Source organism: Vicugna pacos, chromosome 15, assembly GCF_048564905.1.
Source record: "Vicugna pacos chromosome 15, VicPac4, whole genome shotgun sequence".
Lineage (NCBI taxonomy): Eukaryota > Metazoa > Chordata > Mammalia > Artiodactyla > Camelidae > Vicugna > Vicugna pacos.
This window is the reverse complement of record NC_133001.1, coordinates 16372374-16388214: the sequence shown is the minus strand read 5'-3', so window position 1 is coordinate 16388214 and position 15841 is coordinate 16372374. Positions and strand designations below refer to the sequence as shown.

General features: G+C 33.2%; 1 protein-coding gene across 2 annotated transcripts in view; it reads right to left on the bottom strand.

Moving 5' to 3' along the window:
• USP34 (ubiquitin specific peptidase 34) overlaps nucleotides 1–15841 on the bottom strand; it is a 203801-nt gene that overhangs the window by 135511 nt on the left and 52449 nt on the right. For both annotated transcript variants that reach the window (XM_072937675.1, XM_072937674.1), the window contains 5 exons: nucleotides 14814–14881; nucleotides 12034–12226; nucleotides 10889–10950; nucleotides 2643–2724; nucleotides 2463–2555 (listed from right to left, as the gene is read on the bottom strand). In XM_072937675.1, the coding sequence (XP_072793776.1) occupies nucleotides 2463–2555; nucleotides 2643–2724; nucleotides 10889–10950; nucleotides 12034–12226; nucleotides 14814–14881 (498 nt within the window). The remainder of the gene's footprint in view (nucleotides 1–2462; nucleotides 2556–2642; nucleotides 2725–10888; nucleotides 10951–12033; nucleotides 12227–14813; nucleotides 14882–15841) is intronic.

Here is a 15841-nt window from a genome sequence, read left to right as displayed (position 1 = left end):
ATTTATCCTTTATTACTTAACTATCATTGTTCTCATATTTGGCTTGTCTTGCCATGAAAAAAATAATAAAAACTCAACTAAAGTAACATTTTCTGAAAGTATGAAAAGAAAATTTCACTTTACTCTGAAATAGGAACTGCCTCTTTGTTAAAATGATAGTGATGTATAAACAGATAATATTAAGTATAAAAAAACCGTTTTGAAAAATTACAACCAATAAGGTCTCAAGGCACATAATTATTAACAATCAGAAATTTTAAAATGATTAAATATATAAAATGTTTACATATATATGCCATGACAATTAAATATAGTAGAAGAAATAACGATATAATGAATGAAAGCAAGTATAGTGGGAGAAATAAGTATTTTAATAGCAAGAATAAATAAAATTAAATTATTAAGAATAAGCTTAACATGAAATAAAATCTATATACAAGTAACTTTGAAATGCTGAATGATACAAAGGAAAAGAAACAACATATGCTTTGAATAAGAAGACAGAACTTCAACTCTCATATTAAACATTCTAACAATAAAAGCAACAATAAAAACAACAATATTTTTAAAGACTAGTCAATGCTAAAAATCAAATGGAAAAAATGAGACAAAGGTTTAAAAAAAAAAAAAAACATTAGGAGAAAGGATCAGCCTTGCCCAATACTAAAAAATACAAGGGGAAAAGAGAAAAGATACTAATTAGTATAAAACCAGGGATCAGCAAATGTTTTCTTGATGGGCCAGACAGTAAACAGTTTAGAATTACAGGTGATCACGTCTCTGTTACAAGTACTGTACTCTGCCACTGAAATATAGAAACAGCCTTAGACAATATGAAAAAGAATGGGTAAGGCTATGTTACAAAAAAGCTATTTACAAAATTACATGGCCAGCCCACAGGTCATACGTTTACCAACCCCTAGTATATAGATCATGACTAGATATACCAAAAGGTCAGACTACAAGTCCAGAAATTGACCCAGTCTAGATAAAACTGCTATCTCAAATCAGTGAAGAAAAGAGTTACTGAACAAATGGAATATGGACAACTACATAACCAAAACAATGGGCGGGGGATGGGGGGAACTGTCATACATGACACCTTGAACCATGATAAACTCCAACTGGATCAAAAATTAATACATAAAACTAAAACAAAATGTACAGGAATAATTAAAGGGGAATTTTCTTATAATCTTGAAACAAAGAAGGCATTTCAAACCATAACACAAAAGCCACAGGCCATAAAAATTTGAACCACAAGGTCAAAATCACAAACTTGAAAATGAACTGCAAAAGCCACCTTAAGCAAAGACATCAAAGTAGAATGTAGTCATAACCCATAACAGACAGAAGTCCAATGTGATATAAAGATCTCCTACCAAAAAAAAAAAAAAAAAAAACCCACAAATAAAGCAACTGATAAATGGCAAAGAATATAAACAGACATTCCCAGAATAGGAAACAAAAATAGCTCAAACACAAGATTTTCAATCTGATTCACATAAAATAAATCCAAATTTAAAACATCAGTATCATCACTTTTCACCCATCAGTTTAGCAAATATCAAGAAACTTACTGAGGAGGATAAGGTGAAAGTGGTGCTATCACGCCATTAGTTACCACAAATTAACCACACATAAGCTTTGACCTAACAATTCTATTTATAAGTAGGAATTTATCCTACGTAATAGTTTTGAACATGATGAAATCACTATGGTATAAGTTACTCACTGAAGCACTGTTTATAATGGAAAGGACTCAGAAAAAATAATGCCAAAGAACAGGAATTGGTTAAATTAATTATGGTACGTGCATATAATGAAGCACTATGCAACCCCCCCAAAAAAAAGTTCTAAAAAAAAAAAAGTGTTTTATATATTCACATGGAATAATAATCACCAGGGTAAATTGTTTAGTGAAAAAAAGCCAAGTCTGTTTTAGTTTGAGACATTTGTGGAAAAAAAGAGGACAAGAAAAGAAAAATGTTTACAATTAGTGATTTATTTAGAAATCTATGATGCACCCGAGAGGTTAATGCTGAATGCATGGGAGACAAAGGCAGGAAGCAGGAAATTTATCTTTTCAACATTTAAATCATATGGATAAATGCCTATTCAAAAAATTAAATTAAAAAAGAAAATAGTTTAACAGAAAAGAAACATACCAATACAACACTCAGGATAAAAACACTCACTGTATAAATGAAAATTAACAGGGAAATGTCTCTTAATAAACCAAGAACTTCTAATTGTCTGACTCTCATTTCCCTCAATTGTACCAGTAATATAGTAAGACATGGACTCTGAAGTCAGACTTCATAGATTCCATTCCCAACTTTATCCAAATCTTTGTTTCTTTAGCTACAAAATGAAGATAACAGAATTTATCTTACAGGGGAGTAAAGTACTTAGAAAATATAATAAAGAAGCACTTAATAAATGTGAGCTGTTGACGTTACCTGTGCTGCAGCCCAAATGCAGTCAATATGCTGCGTACTCAGTCGTCCTTCTGCTGCCAAAAAATTCAGAATCACTTGGCACTGTTTGATAATCTAGAAAAGAAAAACTCATTATAGTTAATTTTTAAAAACATTCTTCTCTGTTAATATACCACAGAAGTCATATAACTGTCAACAAACCTCAATATGTAAATTTGGTCCAAATATATGCTCTACCACATTGTTGCTTATAAGCCAATCTGCAAGTTCTTTTGCAATGGACCTAAAGTCAAATAATAAAAATAGTTAATACATTTTAAAAAATCAGTATCATTCTTCCCCATGTCTAAAAGACAGACTCAGCTAAAAACCTAAATTTGTTCACATACAAATTATAAAGAAGTTATTACATACAATCAACTGTTTATAGTACTACAGAGAATAACTGAAATAAAACACAAGAAAAGGTAACATTATCTGAACTTATAAATAAGCAATACAATTCTGGAAAGTTAGGATAACTAATATGAGGTACAGAGACAAGAATATCTAAAAAGCAATGTTTTTTTCTTACTCAAAGATCATGCCTTTTAATTTCCATAGTACGCATTGAAGCATTCAGGGAAGGTTTCTCCATTTCTGATGTAATCTTACCATAAAGGTAAGCCCCAAAAGGTGGGGGGGAATAATCTCCAAGCCAAACTGCAAGTCTCCTGCCTAACACTAATGAAGGTTCTGCTAATGTGGTCCCTAAAGATGTCAACTGACAGTTCTGAACACTCAGTTACATTTAGCAATATCTCACCCTTCATTTCAAAGGCTAAATTTTCTATTTTTGAACAGTTTTGATTATCCTTCATTTTAAAAAAGTGCTATCAATTCTCTTTTAGAGTAATAAATAATTGGCAGAGAAGTTAAACTATTACATTACCAATAAGGTAGTATGAATTTACCAGTTAGTCTTTTACAGCTTTGAGATATGCATGAAATTTAAGAAGCTGAACATATTTAAGGTCTACAGTTTGCTGAATTTAAGCTTAAGTATACACATATGAATGTCAGCACCATCAAGATAACAAACACACACATCAACCTAGAAAGTTTCATTATGCCCCTTAGTTCACCTTTTCCCTAGCTCCCACAACTCACTGCTCAGAAAATCAGTAATCTGCTTTCTGTTGTTATAGGTGAGTTTTATTTCATATAATTTTATGTTTAAAAATAGACACAGTATATAATCTTTTTATAATCTAGATTCTTTCACTCAGTATTAAGATTTATCCATTTTGTTTCATTTATCAATAGTTCCACCAGTGATGAATTTGAGTTTCTGTTGCTTCACATCCTGGTCAGCATTTGATTGTATCAGTGTTCCGGATTTTAACCATCCTAACAGATGTGTTGTGGAATCTTATTGTTGTTTTGATTTGCAATTTCCCTGATGAAAGAAGAGCAACTTTCAATGTGTTCATTTGCCATTTGTATATCTTCTTCGGTGAGATGTCTGTTAAAGTCAGCGTATTTTTAAATTAGGTTGCTCATTTTCTTACTGTTAAATTTTTAAGAGTTTTTATATTTTGAATAACAGTCCTGTATCAGATGTGTCTTTTGCAAATACTTTTTCCTGTCTATGGCTTGTCTTCTCATTCTCTTGACACTGCCTTTCATAGAGTATAAGTTTTTAATTTTAAAGAAGTCCAGCTTATCAATTTATGGACCATGGTGTTGCATCCAAAAAAAGGTCATCACCATACCCAAGGTCATCAGGTTTTCTCCTATGTTACTTTTTAGGAGTTTTATTGCTTTGTTATTTCATGTTTAGGTGTGTGATCCATTTTGAATTAATTTTTGTGAAGAATGTGAGATCTGTGTCTAGATGATATAGTTTTGCATTTGGTTGTCCAACTGTTTCAGTGCCATTTGTTGAAAAGCCTATCTTTGCTATACTGTACTGCCTTTACTCCTCTGTCAAAGATCAGTTGATTATATTCATGTGGGCCTATTTCTGAGCACTCTATTCTGTTCAATTGATCTATTTGTCTATACTTTCACCAATACCATACTGTCTTGATTACTAGAAATTCATGGTAGTCTTGAAGATGGGTAATATCAATCTACCAACTTTGTTTTTTCCTTTCAATATTGTGCTGATTATTCTGGGTCTTTTGCTCTCTATATAAGAAAATGTTATAATTAGTTTCTTGATATCCAGAAAATAACTTACCAGGATTTTAACTGAGATGCACTAAATCTATAGATCAAGTTAGAAAGAACTGACAATCTTTACAATTTTAAGTCCTCCTACCCACTGACATGGAATCTCTATCCATTTATTTAGTTCTTGTTTGCTATCTTTCATCAGTTTTGAAATTTTCCTGATAAATCTTCTTCATATTTTGTTAGACTTACCTGAGTATTTCATTTTTTGTGGCGCTAATGTGTAAATGGTGTTGTATCTTAAATTTCCAATTTCCACTTGTTCCACAGGAAAATGATTGACTTTTGATTATTAACTTTGTATCCTACAATCCTGCTATAAATACCCATTAGTTTAACAAGTTTGTCAGTTCTTTCAGATTTTCTACATAGATCATCATGACCTGCGATCAAAGGCAGTTCTACTTCCTTCCTCCCAATCGATACACCTTTTATTTCCTTTTCTTGTCTTACCACATTAGGAAGGATTTCCAATAAAATGATGAAAATCAGTGTTGAGAGGGGACACCCTTTCCTTGTTCCTGATCTTAGCAGAAAACCTCTGAACTTTACATCTGTAAGTATGATGTTAGCCGTAGGGTTTTTGTAGATGTTCTCAAGGAAGTTCCCTTCTATGCCTAGTTTACTGAGAATTTGATTTTGTCAATTTTTCTGCATCTATTCATATGATCATGTTACTATTCTTCAGCCTGTTGATATGATGGATTACATTAGTTGATTTTGAAATGCTGAACCAGCCTTGCAGTCCTGAGATATATCTCACTTGGTTATGGGGTATAACTCTTTTTACACATTGTTGGATTTGATTTGCTAGTATTTTATGACAATTCAACAACTAAAAATAATGCTAACCAATAAACCCCATTCTTTCAGTCTCTTAAAGGACATTAAAAGGAGACCCAGGGACTTTCATAATAGCTGAGAACTGTAACTGTAACTGACCAAGCATAAAATCGGACAACACTGACAATAATAACCATTCAGGACTCTAGAAATATACATATACTGGGACTCCCAGGAGGAATTGGAGCAGGAAAAAAATTTGAAGAAACAATAGCCAAACATACCAAATTTAATGAAAAATGTTCATCTACACATTCAAGAATCACAACAAACTCTAACTAGGATAAACACAAGAATATACACACCCAGACACATAGTCAAACTGCTAAAAGCCAAAGAATGACAGAAAAACCTTAAAAACAGTGAGGAAAAAAGAAGTAAGAGCATACAAAGGAAACACAATAGATTAGCGATTAAGTCTTATCAAAAACAAAGGCATAGAGCTATACTATAGCAATGTTCCTGTATTTTACTAGAATTGTTATCAATTTGAAGTAGACAGTAATAAATTAAGATGCCTATTTTAACCCACAAAGTAATCACTAACAAAATAATTTTTTAAATGTAAAAAAATAAATCAGTGCAATTAAAATGGTATACAGTCAGCCCTCTGTATCCATGGGTTCTGCATTCACAGATGCAACCAACAGAGGATCAAAAATACTTATTTTTTAAATTCCATAAAGTTCCAAAGGGCATAACTTGAATTTGCCACATGCTGGCAACTATTTACATAACACCTACATTGTATAAGGTATTATAAATAATCAAAAGATGATTTATGGTATGGTATATGGGAAGATGTGTACAGCTTATATGCAAACATTACATCATTTTATGTAAGGGACTTGAGCATCTGCAGATTCTGGCATCCACAGGGTGTCCTGGAACCAATCCCCCACATATATCAAATGGCAACTATACTACCATATATCTACATACTGCAAAATAAGGCAGTAAAGGAGAAATACAAAAAATATTTTTAAAAAGAAAACATAAAAAACTAATAGCAAAAAGGCAGACATAAACCCAACTATATATAAAAAATTTAAAAGTGAATGTATTAAATAATCAAGAGATGGTAGGACTAGATTCTTTTTTTTAATCCAACCATATGCTGCCTCCAAGACATACTTTAGATCCAAAACACAAACAGGTTGAAAGTAAGAAGATAAAAAAAGATATACCATTAAAAACAGTAGGCATTATAAAGCTGCAGTGGCTATACTAATGACAAACAAAACAGATTTAAGGTAAAAAAAAAAAAAGTTTTAAAGAGACAAACAGGGACAATATTTTATAATGACTAAAGGATGAAACTACCAGGAACCTAACAACAATTAACATGCACCTACCTAACAAACTGTTCTAAAATACATGAAGCAAAAACCAACAAAATCAAAGGGAGAAAAAGAAATAATACAGCCCATTCTTGTTACTCTGGGAAGTTATATTCTATAAAGTCACTGCACTGAGTTAGCTAATACTAAATCCTTGAACCTCTTTTAAATTACCATCACCTACTGCTTCAAAGGGTAAAAACAGTATGTCATTAGCATCAAGTGCATCCTAGAGTGGGTTCTTGAAAGAGTAAGTCACTGCAACAATGTGACTTGCTGCTTGCCTTTGAAGACGACAGAGGGTTTAATTAAATGCAAATTTTTTATGGTAACTTTAGATACACAATCTGTTCTACAACCCTTTTGCAGAACTCCTTTAAAGATAGATGTTTCAGAAAACAAAGGTTTGTTCTGAAGTTCCCACTTCAGTCAGGGCAATGCAAGGAAGGCTTTTCCCCTTAAGTAAAAATGCCATTTAGACCATCATCATCATCCTTTCCCCTACGCTGTTTCCTCTGATAAAAGAGACATGGCTCTCATTTGGATATTACAGTGATCTCTCAACATTGCTTTCTTTTATTTGATCCTCGTTTTATAAAAACTTTTTTTTATAATTGACATACAATTGACATAACATTACATTAGTTTCAAGTGTACAACATAATAATTCAATATTTGTATATATTGCTAAATGATCACCACAGTAAGTCTAGTTAACGTACATCACCATACACAGTTAAAAATTTTTCCTTTGTGATGAGGACTTTTAAGATCTATTCTCTCAGCAACTTTCAAATATGCAATAAAATATTATTAACTATAGTCACCATGCTGCACATTACATCCTCATGACTTATTTTATAACTGGGAATGTGTATCTTTTGACCTCCTTCATTTGTTCTGCCTTCCCCCCAACCTCCCGCCTCTGACAACCACCAGTCTATTCTATCTATGAGTTCAGTTTTTTTTGTTTGTTTTTAAAGTTCATATATAAATGAGATCATATGGTATTTGTATTTCCCTGACTTATTTCATTTAGCATAATGCCCTCAGGGTCCTTCCATGTTGTCATAAATGGCACAATTTCATTCATTTTTTATGCCCGAATAGTATTCCACTGTATACATATACACCACAGAATTGAAGGGACAATTCTTGTTATTCATAGCAGCTGTATTCCATAAAACCATTGCACTGAATTAACTCATACTGAACCCCTGAATCTTAAAATCTAAAAATAACTTTAGATTCCAGTTTCTCTATCTTACAAAAGAGAAAATAAGGTTCGGAAGTGTTTAGGTGACTTGTCTGAGGCTGCTCCAATAACAGGTGCTAGAGCTGGGATTCATATCCCTCCAACTGGCCCAGACCAAGAGCTTGCACTACACTGTATTGCCTCCTACTACTTCCATTCCCTGGTCATCTCGGAACCAGTGCTAAAACAAGAACACAGAGTATCACCTTGTTTGACTTCAGTTGGGAATCTGCATGTTGGGAGGCTCAAATTTTTAACTGCTCTGTGCATTTCTGCCAATGGCTATGAGAGTGCCGCAAGTATTGATTTGGGGGCTACAAATAAATTGCAGCAAATGCACAAATTCACAGACTCCACAAAATGAGGATCAACTGAAGCTAGAGACTTCAATACCCTGCTTTTAATGATGGAACAGAACATGTAAGCAGAAAATAAACAAGGATATAGGTGACAGACAGTAGTAAAAACTCATTACACCTAAAAGACATCTATAGACCACTCCATTCAACAACAGCTAAATAAAAGGTCTTCAAAAGCACACATAGACATTCTGCAGTAGAGATTATATGCTAGTCCACAGAACAAGACGAATAACCCAACTAAAAACTGGGCCAAAAAATTAACAAATAATTTACCAAAGAAGAAACAGAATGGAAAATAACCTTATAAAATGTCCAGCATCACTAGCAATTAGGCAAATGCACATTAAAACCATAATGAAATACCATAGTAAAAAGAAAAAGTGCTGGAGATCCTGAGGAGAAACTGGAACCCTCATACATTGCTACTGAGAATGTAAAATGATGCAGGAACACTGGAAAACATTTTGACATTTTCTTTAAAAGTTAAACATAAAATGACCATACAAACCAGTAATCACACTCCTCTTTATCTACCAAGAGAAATGAAAACATATGTCCACAAAAAGATTTGTACATAAATGTTAAAAGCAGCATTATTCATACTAACCAAAAAGGGGAAACAATCGAATATACCCATCAACTGGTAAAAGGATTAAAAAATGTGACATAGCTGCATAATGTGATACTATTCAGCAATAAAAAGGAATGAAGTACTGAGTTCACACCACAACATGAATGAACCTCAAGAAAAACAGTATAAGTAAAAGGCAACAATTGAAAAAGACCACTATCATATGACTCCATTTATAGGAAATGCCCAAAATAGGCAAATCTAGAGAGAGAAAGAAGATTAGCGGCATTGGGAGTAAGGATGTCGACTGACTACAAATGAGCAAAAGAGACCTTTCTGAAGTGATGTCAATTTCTGAAACTGAATTGATGATAGCTGTACAACTCTATAAATTTACTAAAATTCATTATAAAAACAGGTGAATTTTTGTGTATAGAATCTATACCTTAATAAAACTTACTTAAAAAGAGACCCAATTCACAGGCTCCAACAGTATTTATCATACTTTATGTATTTGCTCCAATCTTTTCACACTGTACAGACCCTTCTCTTTCCAACTTCAGCTGTCTTTACCCACTATTCCTCAAAACTTTTACTCTCCTCCCTCTTAAGCATGTCTTTAGAATGTATAAATCCCTACACATTTTAAAATGGAATTCCTACTTTCTATGCTCAGCAATGTAAAGACTCAGCCTGGACATGTGGGATTCCTGCACTGATGATTCCAGAAACTTTTTTTGTCTTTTTGCAGGGATGAGAAGTCACTACTCCTTGACAATTTTAAGATTCTCTTAGAGGCAGTCTAAAGGAGTGGGAAGGGAGGCACTGAGGAGTAAAAAGGGAAATTTAGAGCTGTAGCTTTACATACACTGGATATACTCTATATAGTGTCTTCACTGTGTGAAACAGCACCCCTAGTATAACCCAGAATTTACAAAGCTACTACCAATTCTGGGCAGCACATTTTAAGGGGACCACAAACAAAGAACATTGCCATAAGTGAGTAACTTGTCTGGTGAGAAATCTAAAAGACTTCATATGTGAAGAAAAAGTAAAGAGACATAGTAACTGGTATTCAAATTCATGAAGGGTTGGGTTCAACTGAGATTAGCTCCACAGAGCAAAACTAAGATCAATGCACAAAAGTTCCAGTAAAGCAAAATATGACTCATTCATATAATTATGAATTTTCTAACACCTTAAAACCATGTAACTAAGAGGGGAGGGTATAGCTCAGTGGCAGAGAACATGCTTAGCATGCATGAGGTCCTGGGTTCAATCCCCAGTACCTTCATTAAAATAAATAAACCTAGTTGCCCCCCACCAAAAATAAATTTTAAAAGATTTTTAAATGTATAACTCTGTTTAAGCAGAAAATATTAATACCAAATTGAGATTTTAAAACTGATTTCTATACTGGATGAACAACTAAATGGGATAAGTATTGGAATAAATAAATATTTTAAGTACTCAAAGGCTCTAAGCTACAAAAACTACTTCTTTTCTTACAAGAGCATCATTAAGCTGGTTTTTCCACCCAAAAAAATGTATCGAATGAAATCTTTTTCTGCATCAAGCGTGATTTCTGAAAACTATCAGTACCATATTCTTTACTATTAAATTCTCCTGTACAAATAGTATCCTTTTGCGTTGTGTGACAAATAGCACTATATGCTTTTAAAAAGGAGAAATGCTTCAATATATTATTCTGAAGGTTTACGAAAGAGTGTACAAATGAAGCCACCAGGCAAAGAATTTCTAGTAAACACTTCAAATTTAACAGTCACAATTATAATTACCACACAAACAGATAAACATTAAAACAGTGTACTTATGTATAAATTAATGCTCCTACTTACGTTTCTGTGTCTGATACCAATGATTCATTATTGCACACATCATTGAAGGTGTGAAGTTGATTCTATAATTAGAAGAAATTAAACATTTTTACAAAATTACTCCTGTGTATGTTAGCAACTGCCAAGAAACATGATTGATATATGTAGACTATGATCAACAACTAGATCAAAAGCATAAGATGGATAATCAGATACATATACTTCCAGTTAGCCTGGCTATTTCCTTTATCATTTTTAAGCACTAATTCATTCCACAAGTAATACTTAGGCTTTACTCCACTACGAATGCTAGAGAAAAAACTGAACAAGGGAAAATCCAAAAAATCTAATGCAAGGCAGCAAGTTAATATGTCAATTATTACAGATATAAAATTTCAAGAAAGGTTTCTCAGACATACACATTTAAGATCTGATTTGGGAAATTGTCATCAAGTGTTTTATACGTTTACAAAGTCCAATAATGGGTAAAATCTAGCTACTTCAGAATAACTACACTACAAAAATAGGCAACAAACATAAAGGAGTAAATCTAATGCAGACTTTGGTAAACCAGAGAAAGCATATCCATTCTAAAGAATGCAGCTAACTACTTAACTCCAGCAAACTGTTGTCACGCAAGAATACAGACTCAAAGATATCAGATCTTTCTTCTCACCCTGTCCTTCCAAGAGAAACCAATAATACATATTTCTCCCTGTTTAAAACAGTATTGGCTATTGTGCAAATCAAACATTTCTGTTAGTCAAATCTGGCCTCTGATTCAATAATCTATGGCTTCTGCCTGGAAAATGAATTAACTACTTAAGAGTCGTTAATTTTTTTCGCTCTGAAAACACTGCTTTCTAAATGTAAAAAACTGAATAGTTAAGAAAGAAAAAACAGTGAAAGAGTTGAACCCTCAAATCAAAAAGATCTAAGGTATATATCCTTCTAAATCTAAGCCTTTGTCTCCTCCTATTTAAATAGGAGAAAAGAGAAAATACAGAAATTATTCGTAAGGACCATACTAAGTAATGCATGTAAAATACTTAGCACAATGCCTAGCAATAACATATGTGGCTCCATAAATAGTAGGTATGATAATGATGATGACAGTCTGAGAAAGCAAATAAAAAATTACCAAAAATAAAGCAAATATAGCTTACCGTGATCTGACTTAGTCCAGCCAACCTCATAGTCAAAGTAGGTGACATAAAGTACTTAAATGCAAGATCTAGGCTTTCTTTATCAAAGCATAACGTTGTGTCCAATGGTTCTTTCACTGTGCTCCACATTAAATCAGCCATGTTGCGAGCTGCACTCTGTCTTAACTCTTGATCAGAGAGCTTGCATAAATACCTGAAATGATTCAGAAATAAAATACATGCAAAAACTTGCAAAATGTTTCTGAAGACCACTCAATAATTCAATAATATTCCTTTGCTCCATATCTCCAAAATGTTTAGTACAGTAAAACTTGGCATCATGGGATTAATATTCCCAATTTAAACTATTTCTAAATGATGCTTTAAGGATTGTGACCTGTGGCAGTGTGTCCTTTGCTGAGAGTCCAACTTGAACCAGGAACTGTAAGAACCGATTTATTTAACATTGGATTTTGCATCTCCAGTAAAGCTTTACTATTCTCTAATACTTGTCATGTATACAGCTTCTGTTTTAGTAAGTTTCAGCCCACTTTATATATAAACAGTACATGTATTCCCCTACACAGCCAAAATTCTTCAGAATGTGTACATTTTAAACATTATTCTTCTTTTAGCTTCCAAAAATCACAAACCACTGGTTTTCCTCTCAGGCCCTTTCAACTCTATTTGGTTGACAACTCCTCTACCCAACCTTTCAACATTAGTGCTCCTCAGGGCTTATAATAGATTGCAAAAAGGCCCAAAACTCCTCCCATCACTTTATATAAGAGCCACTGCAATGTGACTTTGCCATTCTTCCCATCAAAGGTGTCATTTATTTCTCTACTCTCTTAAATCTAAGGTTTGCCATGGAACTTCCTTTGGCCAGTGGGATATTAGGAGATGTGACAAAAGCAGAAGCTTAAAAAGCCTTTGAGCTTGTCCTCTCTTGCTGGTAATTCTTCCACCACCAAAAAAATGATCCAGGACAGCATACTAGATGAAGGAGGTATGGCCAATGCCCCAGCCGACATCTAGCCAACTACAAGATGTATACGAGCATCCATCCCTACCCAAGACCAACCAGCCTGACAACCACAGGACGTATGAATGAGGCTATATATCCTAGAGCATGCAGGTCCAGCCAAGTCAGCCCAGATCAGAAGAACTAACCAACCAGAGAATTGTGAGAAATAATAAATGGCTGTTATTTTAATAAGTGGCTGTTGTTTTAGTTTTACATGTTGTTTACTTACACAGCAAAAGCAAACTGACACAGGGCTCCAACCTAGACTCATTTCTATTCTCTTTCTACATTCTATCCCTAGATGACCTCATTTTACTCTCATGGCTTTTAAGTGCTATTTTTATGCTGACAACTCCTAAATTAATGTTATTGTTCTAAATTACAGGCTTATACTCCCAATTTGTTAGTGCCACTTAAATTTCCCAAAGGCATCTCAAAATTAAATCTTTATAAATGCTTACAGTCTTTCAAATCTCAGTTATCTATAGCACAAAAGAGAAATCAAGGGGAGGGGGATTAAGTGTCATCCACTATGTTACCCTTTTCCTTAACCTCCACAATCACCAATCTTTTTGATTTCATTTTCACACATATCCATTCAATTTTCAAAATCACTATAAACAATCTGTGTACAATTTACCATCATTTCTTTCCAGGACTACTGCTTAAACCTTTCAATTGGTCACCTAGCTTCTCCTCCAATCCCCCTGTAACTTATGATCCACTTAAATGCCAAAGTGATCATGATTCATCTGCTAAGATTAAATTCAAATTCCTTACAATAGCTTGAAGGCCCTGAAAAATCTGTCCCTGGCTTATGCAACTTCATATCATAAACACACCTGCTTATACACTATGCTCCACACCAGTCTGCTTCTAGTTTTTTAATATGTCGTATTATTTCCAACTTCAAAGCCTATGCCTTTATGTTCCTTCTACCTGAAATATACTTTCTTATCATCTGATTAGGTGATTCATGTTCTTCAGATGTCACCTTTCAGAAAGGCCTCATACTCCATATCACCTTATCTTACTTGCATAGCGTTCATCATTATCTGACTCTTTTCCTGAACTTTCTCCAACAATTCAAACAGTAATAGGAAAAAAGCAGGCACTCAAATCTTTGCAAATGAATGAATATAAAAATTATAAAGAATTCATAAATATTATCAAGAAATACAATCTGAGAACTCTCACAGTTTACACCCTAAGTCTAATCAATGCAGTTCTTTCTCTATCCTCTTCTTAGGTTTTCTTCTTAGGTTGGGACTTAAAAAACTCAAATGTCACCTCATCAACAAGACCTTCTCTATACCCAGACTCATAATTGTGACCCACCCTCTAGAACTGTCAACCCACCCTTGTTGCTATTTCTCTCGTAATACTCATCACTTTATAATTAACTGTATGATTTACATATTTTGTACACAGACTGCACAAAAGAATTTTTTCTTCTCTGCTATATCCTCAGTACCTACAACAGAATACTGAGTATATATTTGTTGAGTGAATAAATACAGTGAAATATGATGTAACCACTTTTTAATTTTTTATATACTCCTGTAAAAAAACTTCCAACATAAATTGCTTGAAAGTAAACATTAAATATAAACCTACATATGTGCATAAAATACTATGCATCAAATTATCAATTAAAATTTTCTCTGGAGGATGTGAATACAAGGGACTTCCAAACAATAAAATTCTGTACTATGCTATGAATTGTTTTAACATTATTACATTGATAACCAGGGAAAAGATTTTATAAAATTACCTGATAACATAGGTCCTAAAAGGGATAATGTGCTGCATGACAGCAGGGATATGTAGCCATATTCTAATCTATAACGAAACACAAAAAATGACATTAATGTATAATGAATACATAAAATATACATCTTTAATTAAAAATAAGAACATTTTGTATTTTGCTGCCTCTACAACTAAATGTATTTCATCTATTTTGAAAAGGATAAACTAAGAAGTACAACCACACATCTATCAGCTAAGTAATTTAAACTATATACATTTCTAATACATATACACAAAATTCAATCTGAAGAATAACTACTAGCTTCTCACTGAAAAGGGAAAATCATCTATCCAAGTAATATCATTTTAATGTTACTCTACACCTCTTTGTATTATAGCAACCCAAATACTGTAAAACTAAATGTTTTTTAATGAACCATCTTAGTTTTTTTTTTTAATTGAAGTATAATCAGTTTACAATGTGGTGTCAATTTCTGGTGTACAGCATGTTTCAGTCATACATACACATATGTATTCCTTTTCATATTCTTCATTATAGGTTACTACAAGGTATTAAATATAGTTCCCTGTGCTACACAGTACAAACCTGTTTATCTATTTTATATATACTAATTAGCATCTGTCTAGAATTCCCAATTTATCCCTTCCCACCTCCATCCCCCCAATCATGAGTTTGTTTTCTATGTCTGTGAGTCTCTATTTTGTAAATAAGCTCATTTGTATCTTTTTTAGATCCACATATAAGTGATAACATATGGTATTTTTCTTTGTCTTTCTAGCTTACTTCACTAAGAATGAGAATCTCCAGATCCATCCATGTTGATGCAAACAGCATTATTTTATTCTTTTTATGGCTGAGTAGTATTCCATTATTTACACATACACACACGCGTGCACACACACAATTTCCTTATCTGGTTATCTGTCAATAGACATTTAGGTTGTTTCCATGTCTTGGCTATTGTAAATAATCCTGGTATGAACAATGGGGTTCATGTATCTTTTCGAATTAGAGTTCCCTCCAGATAT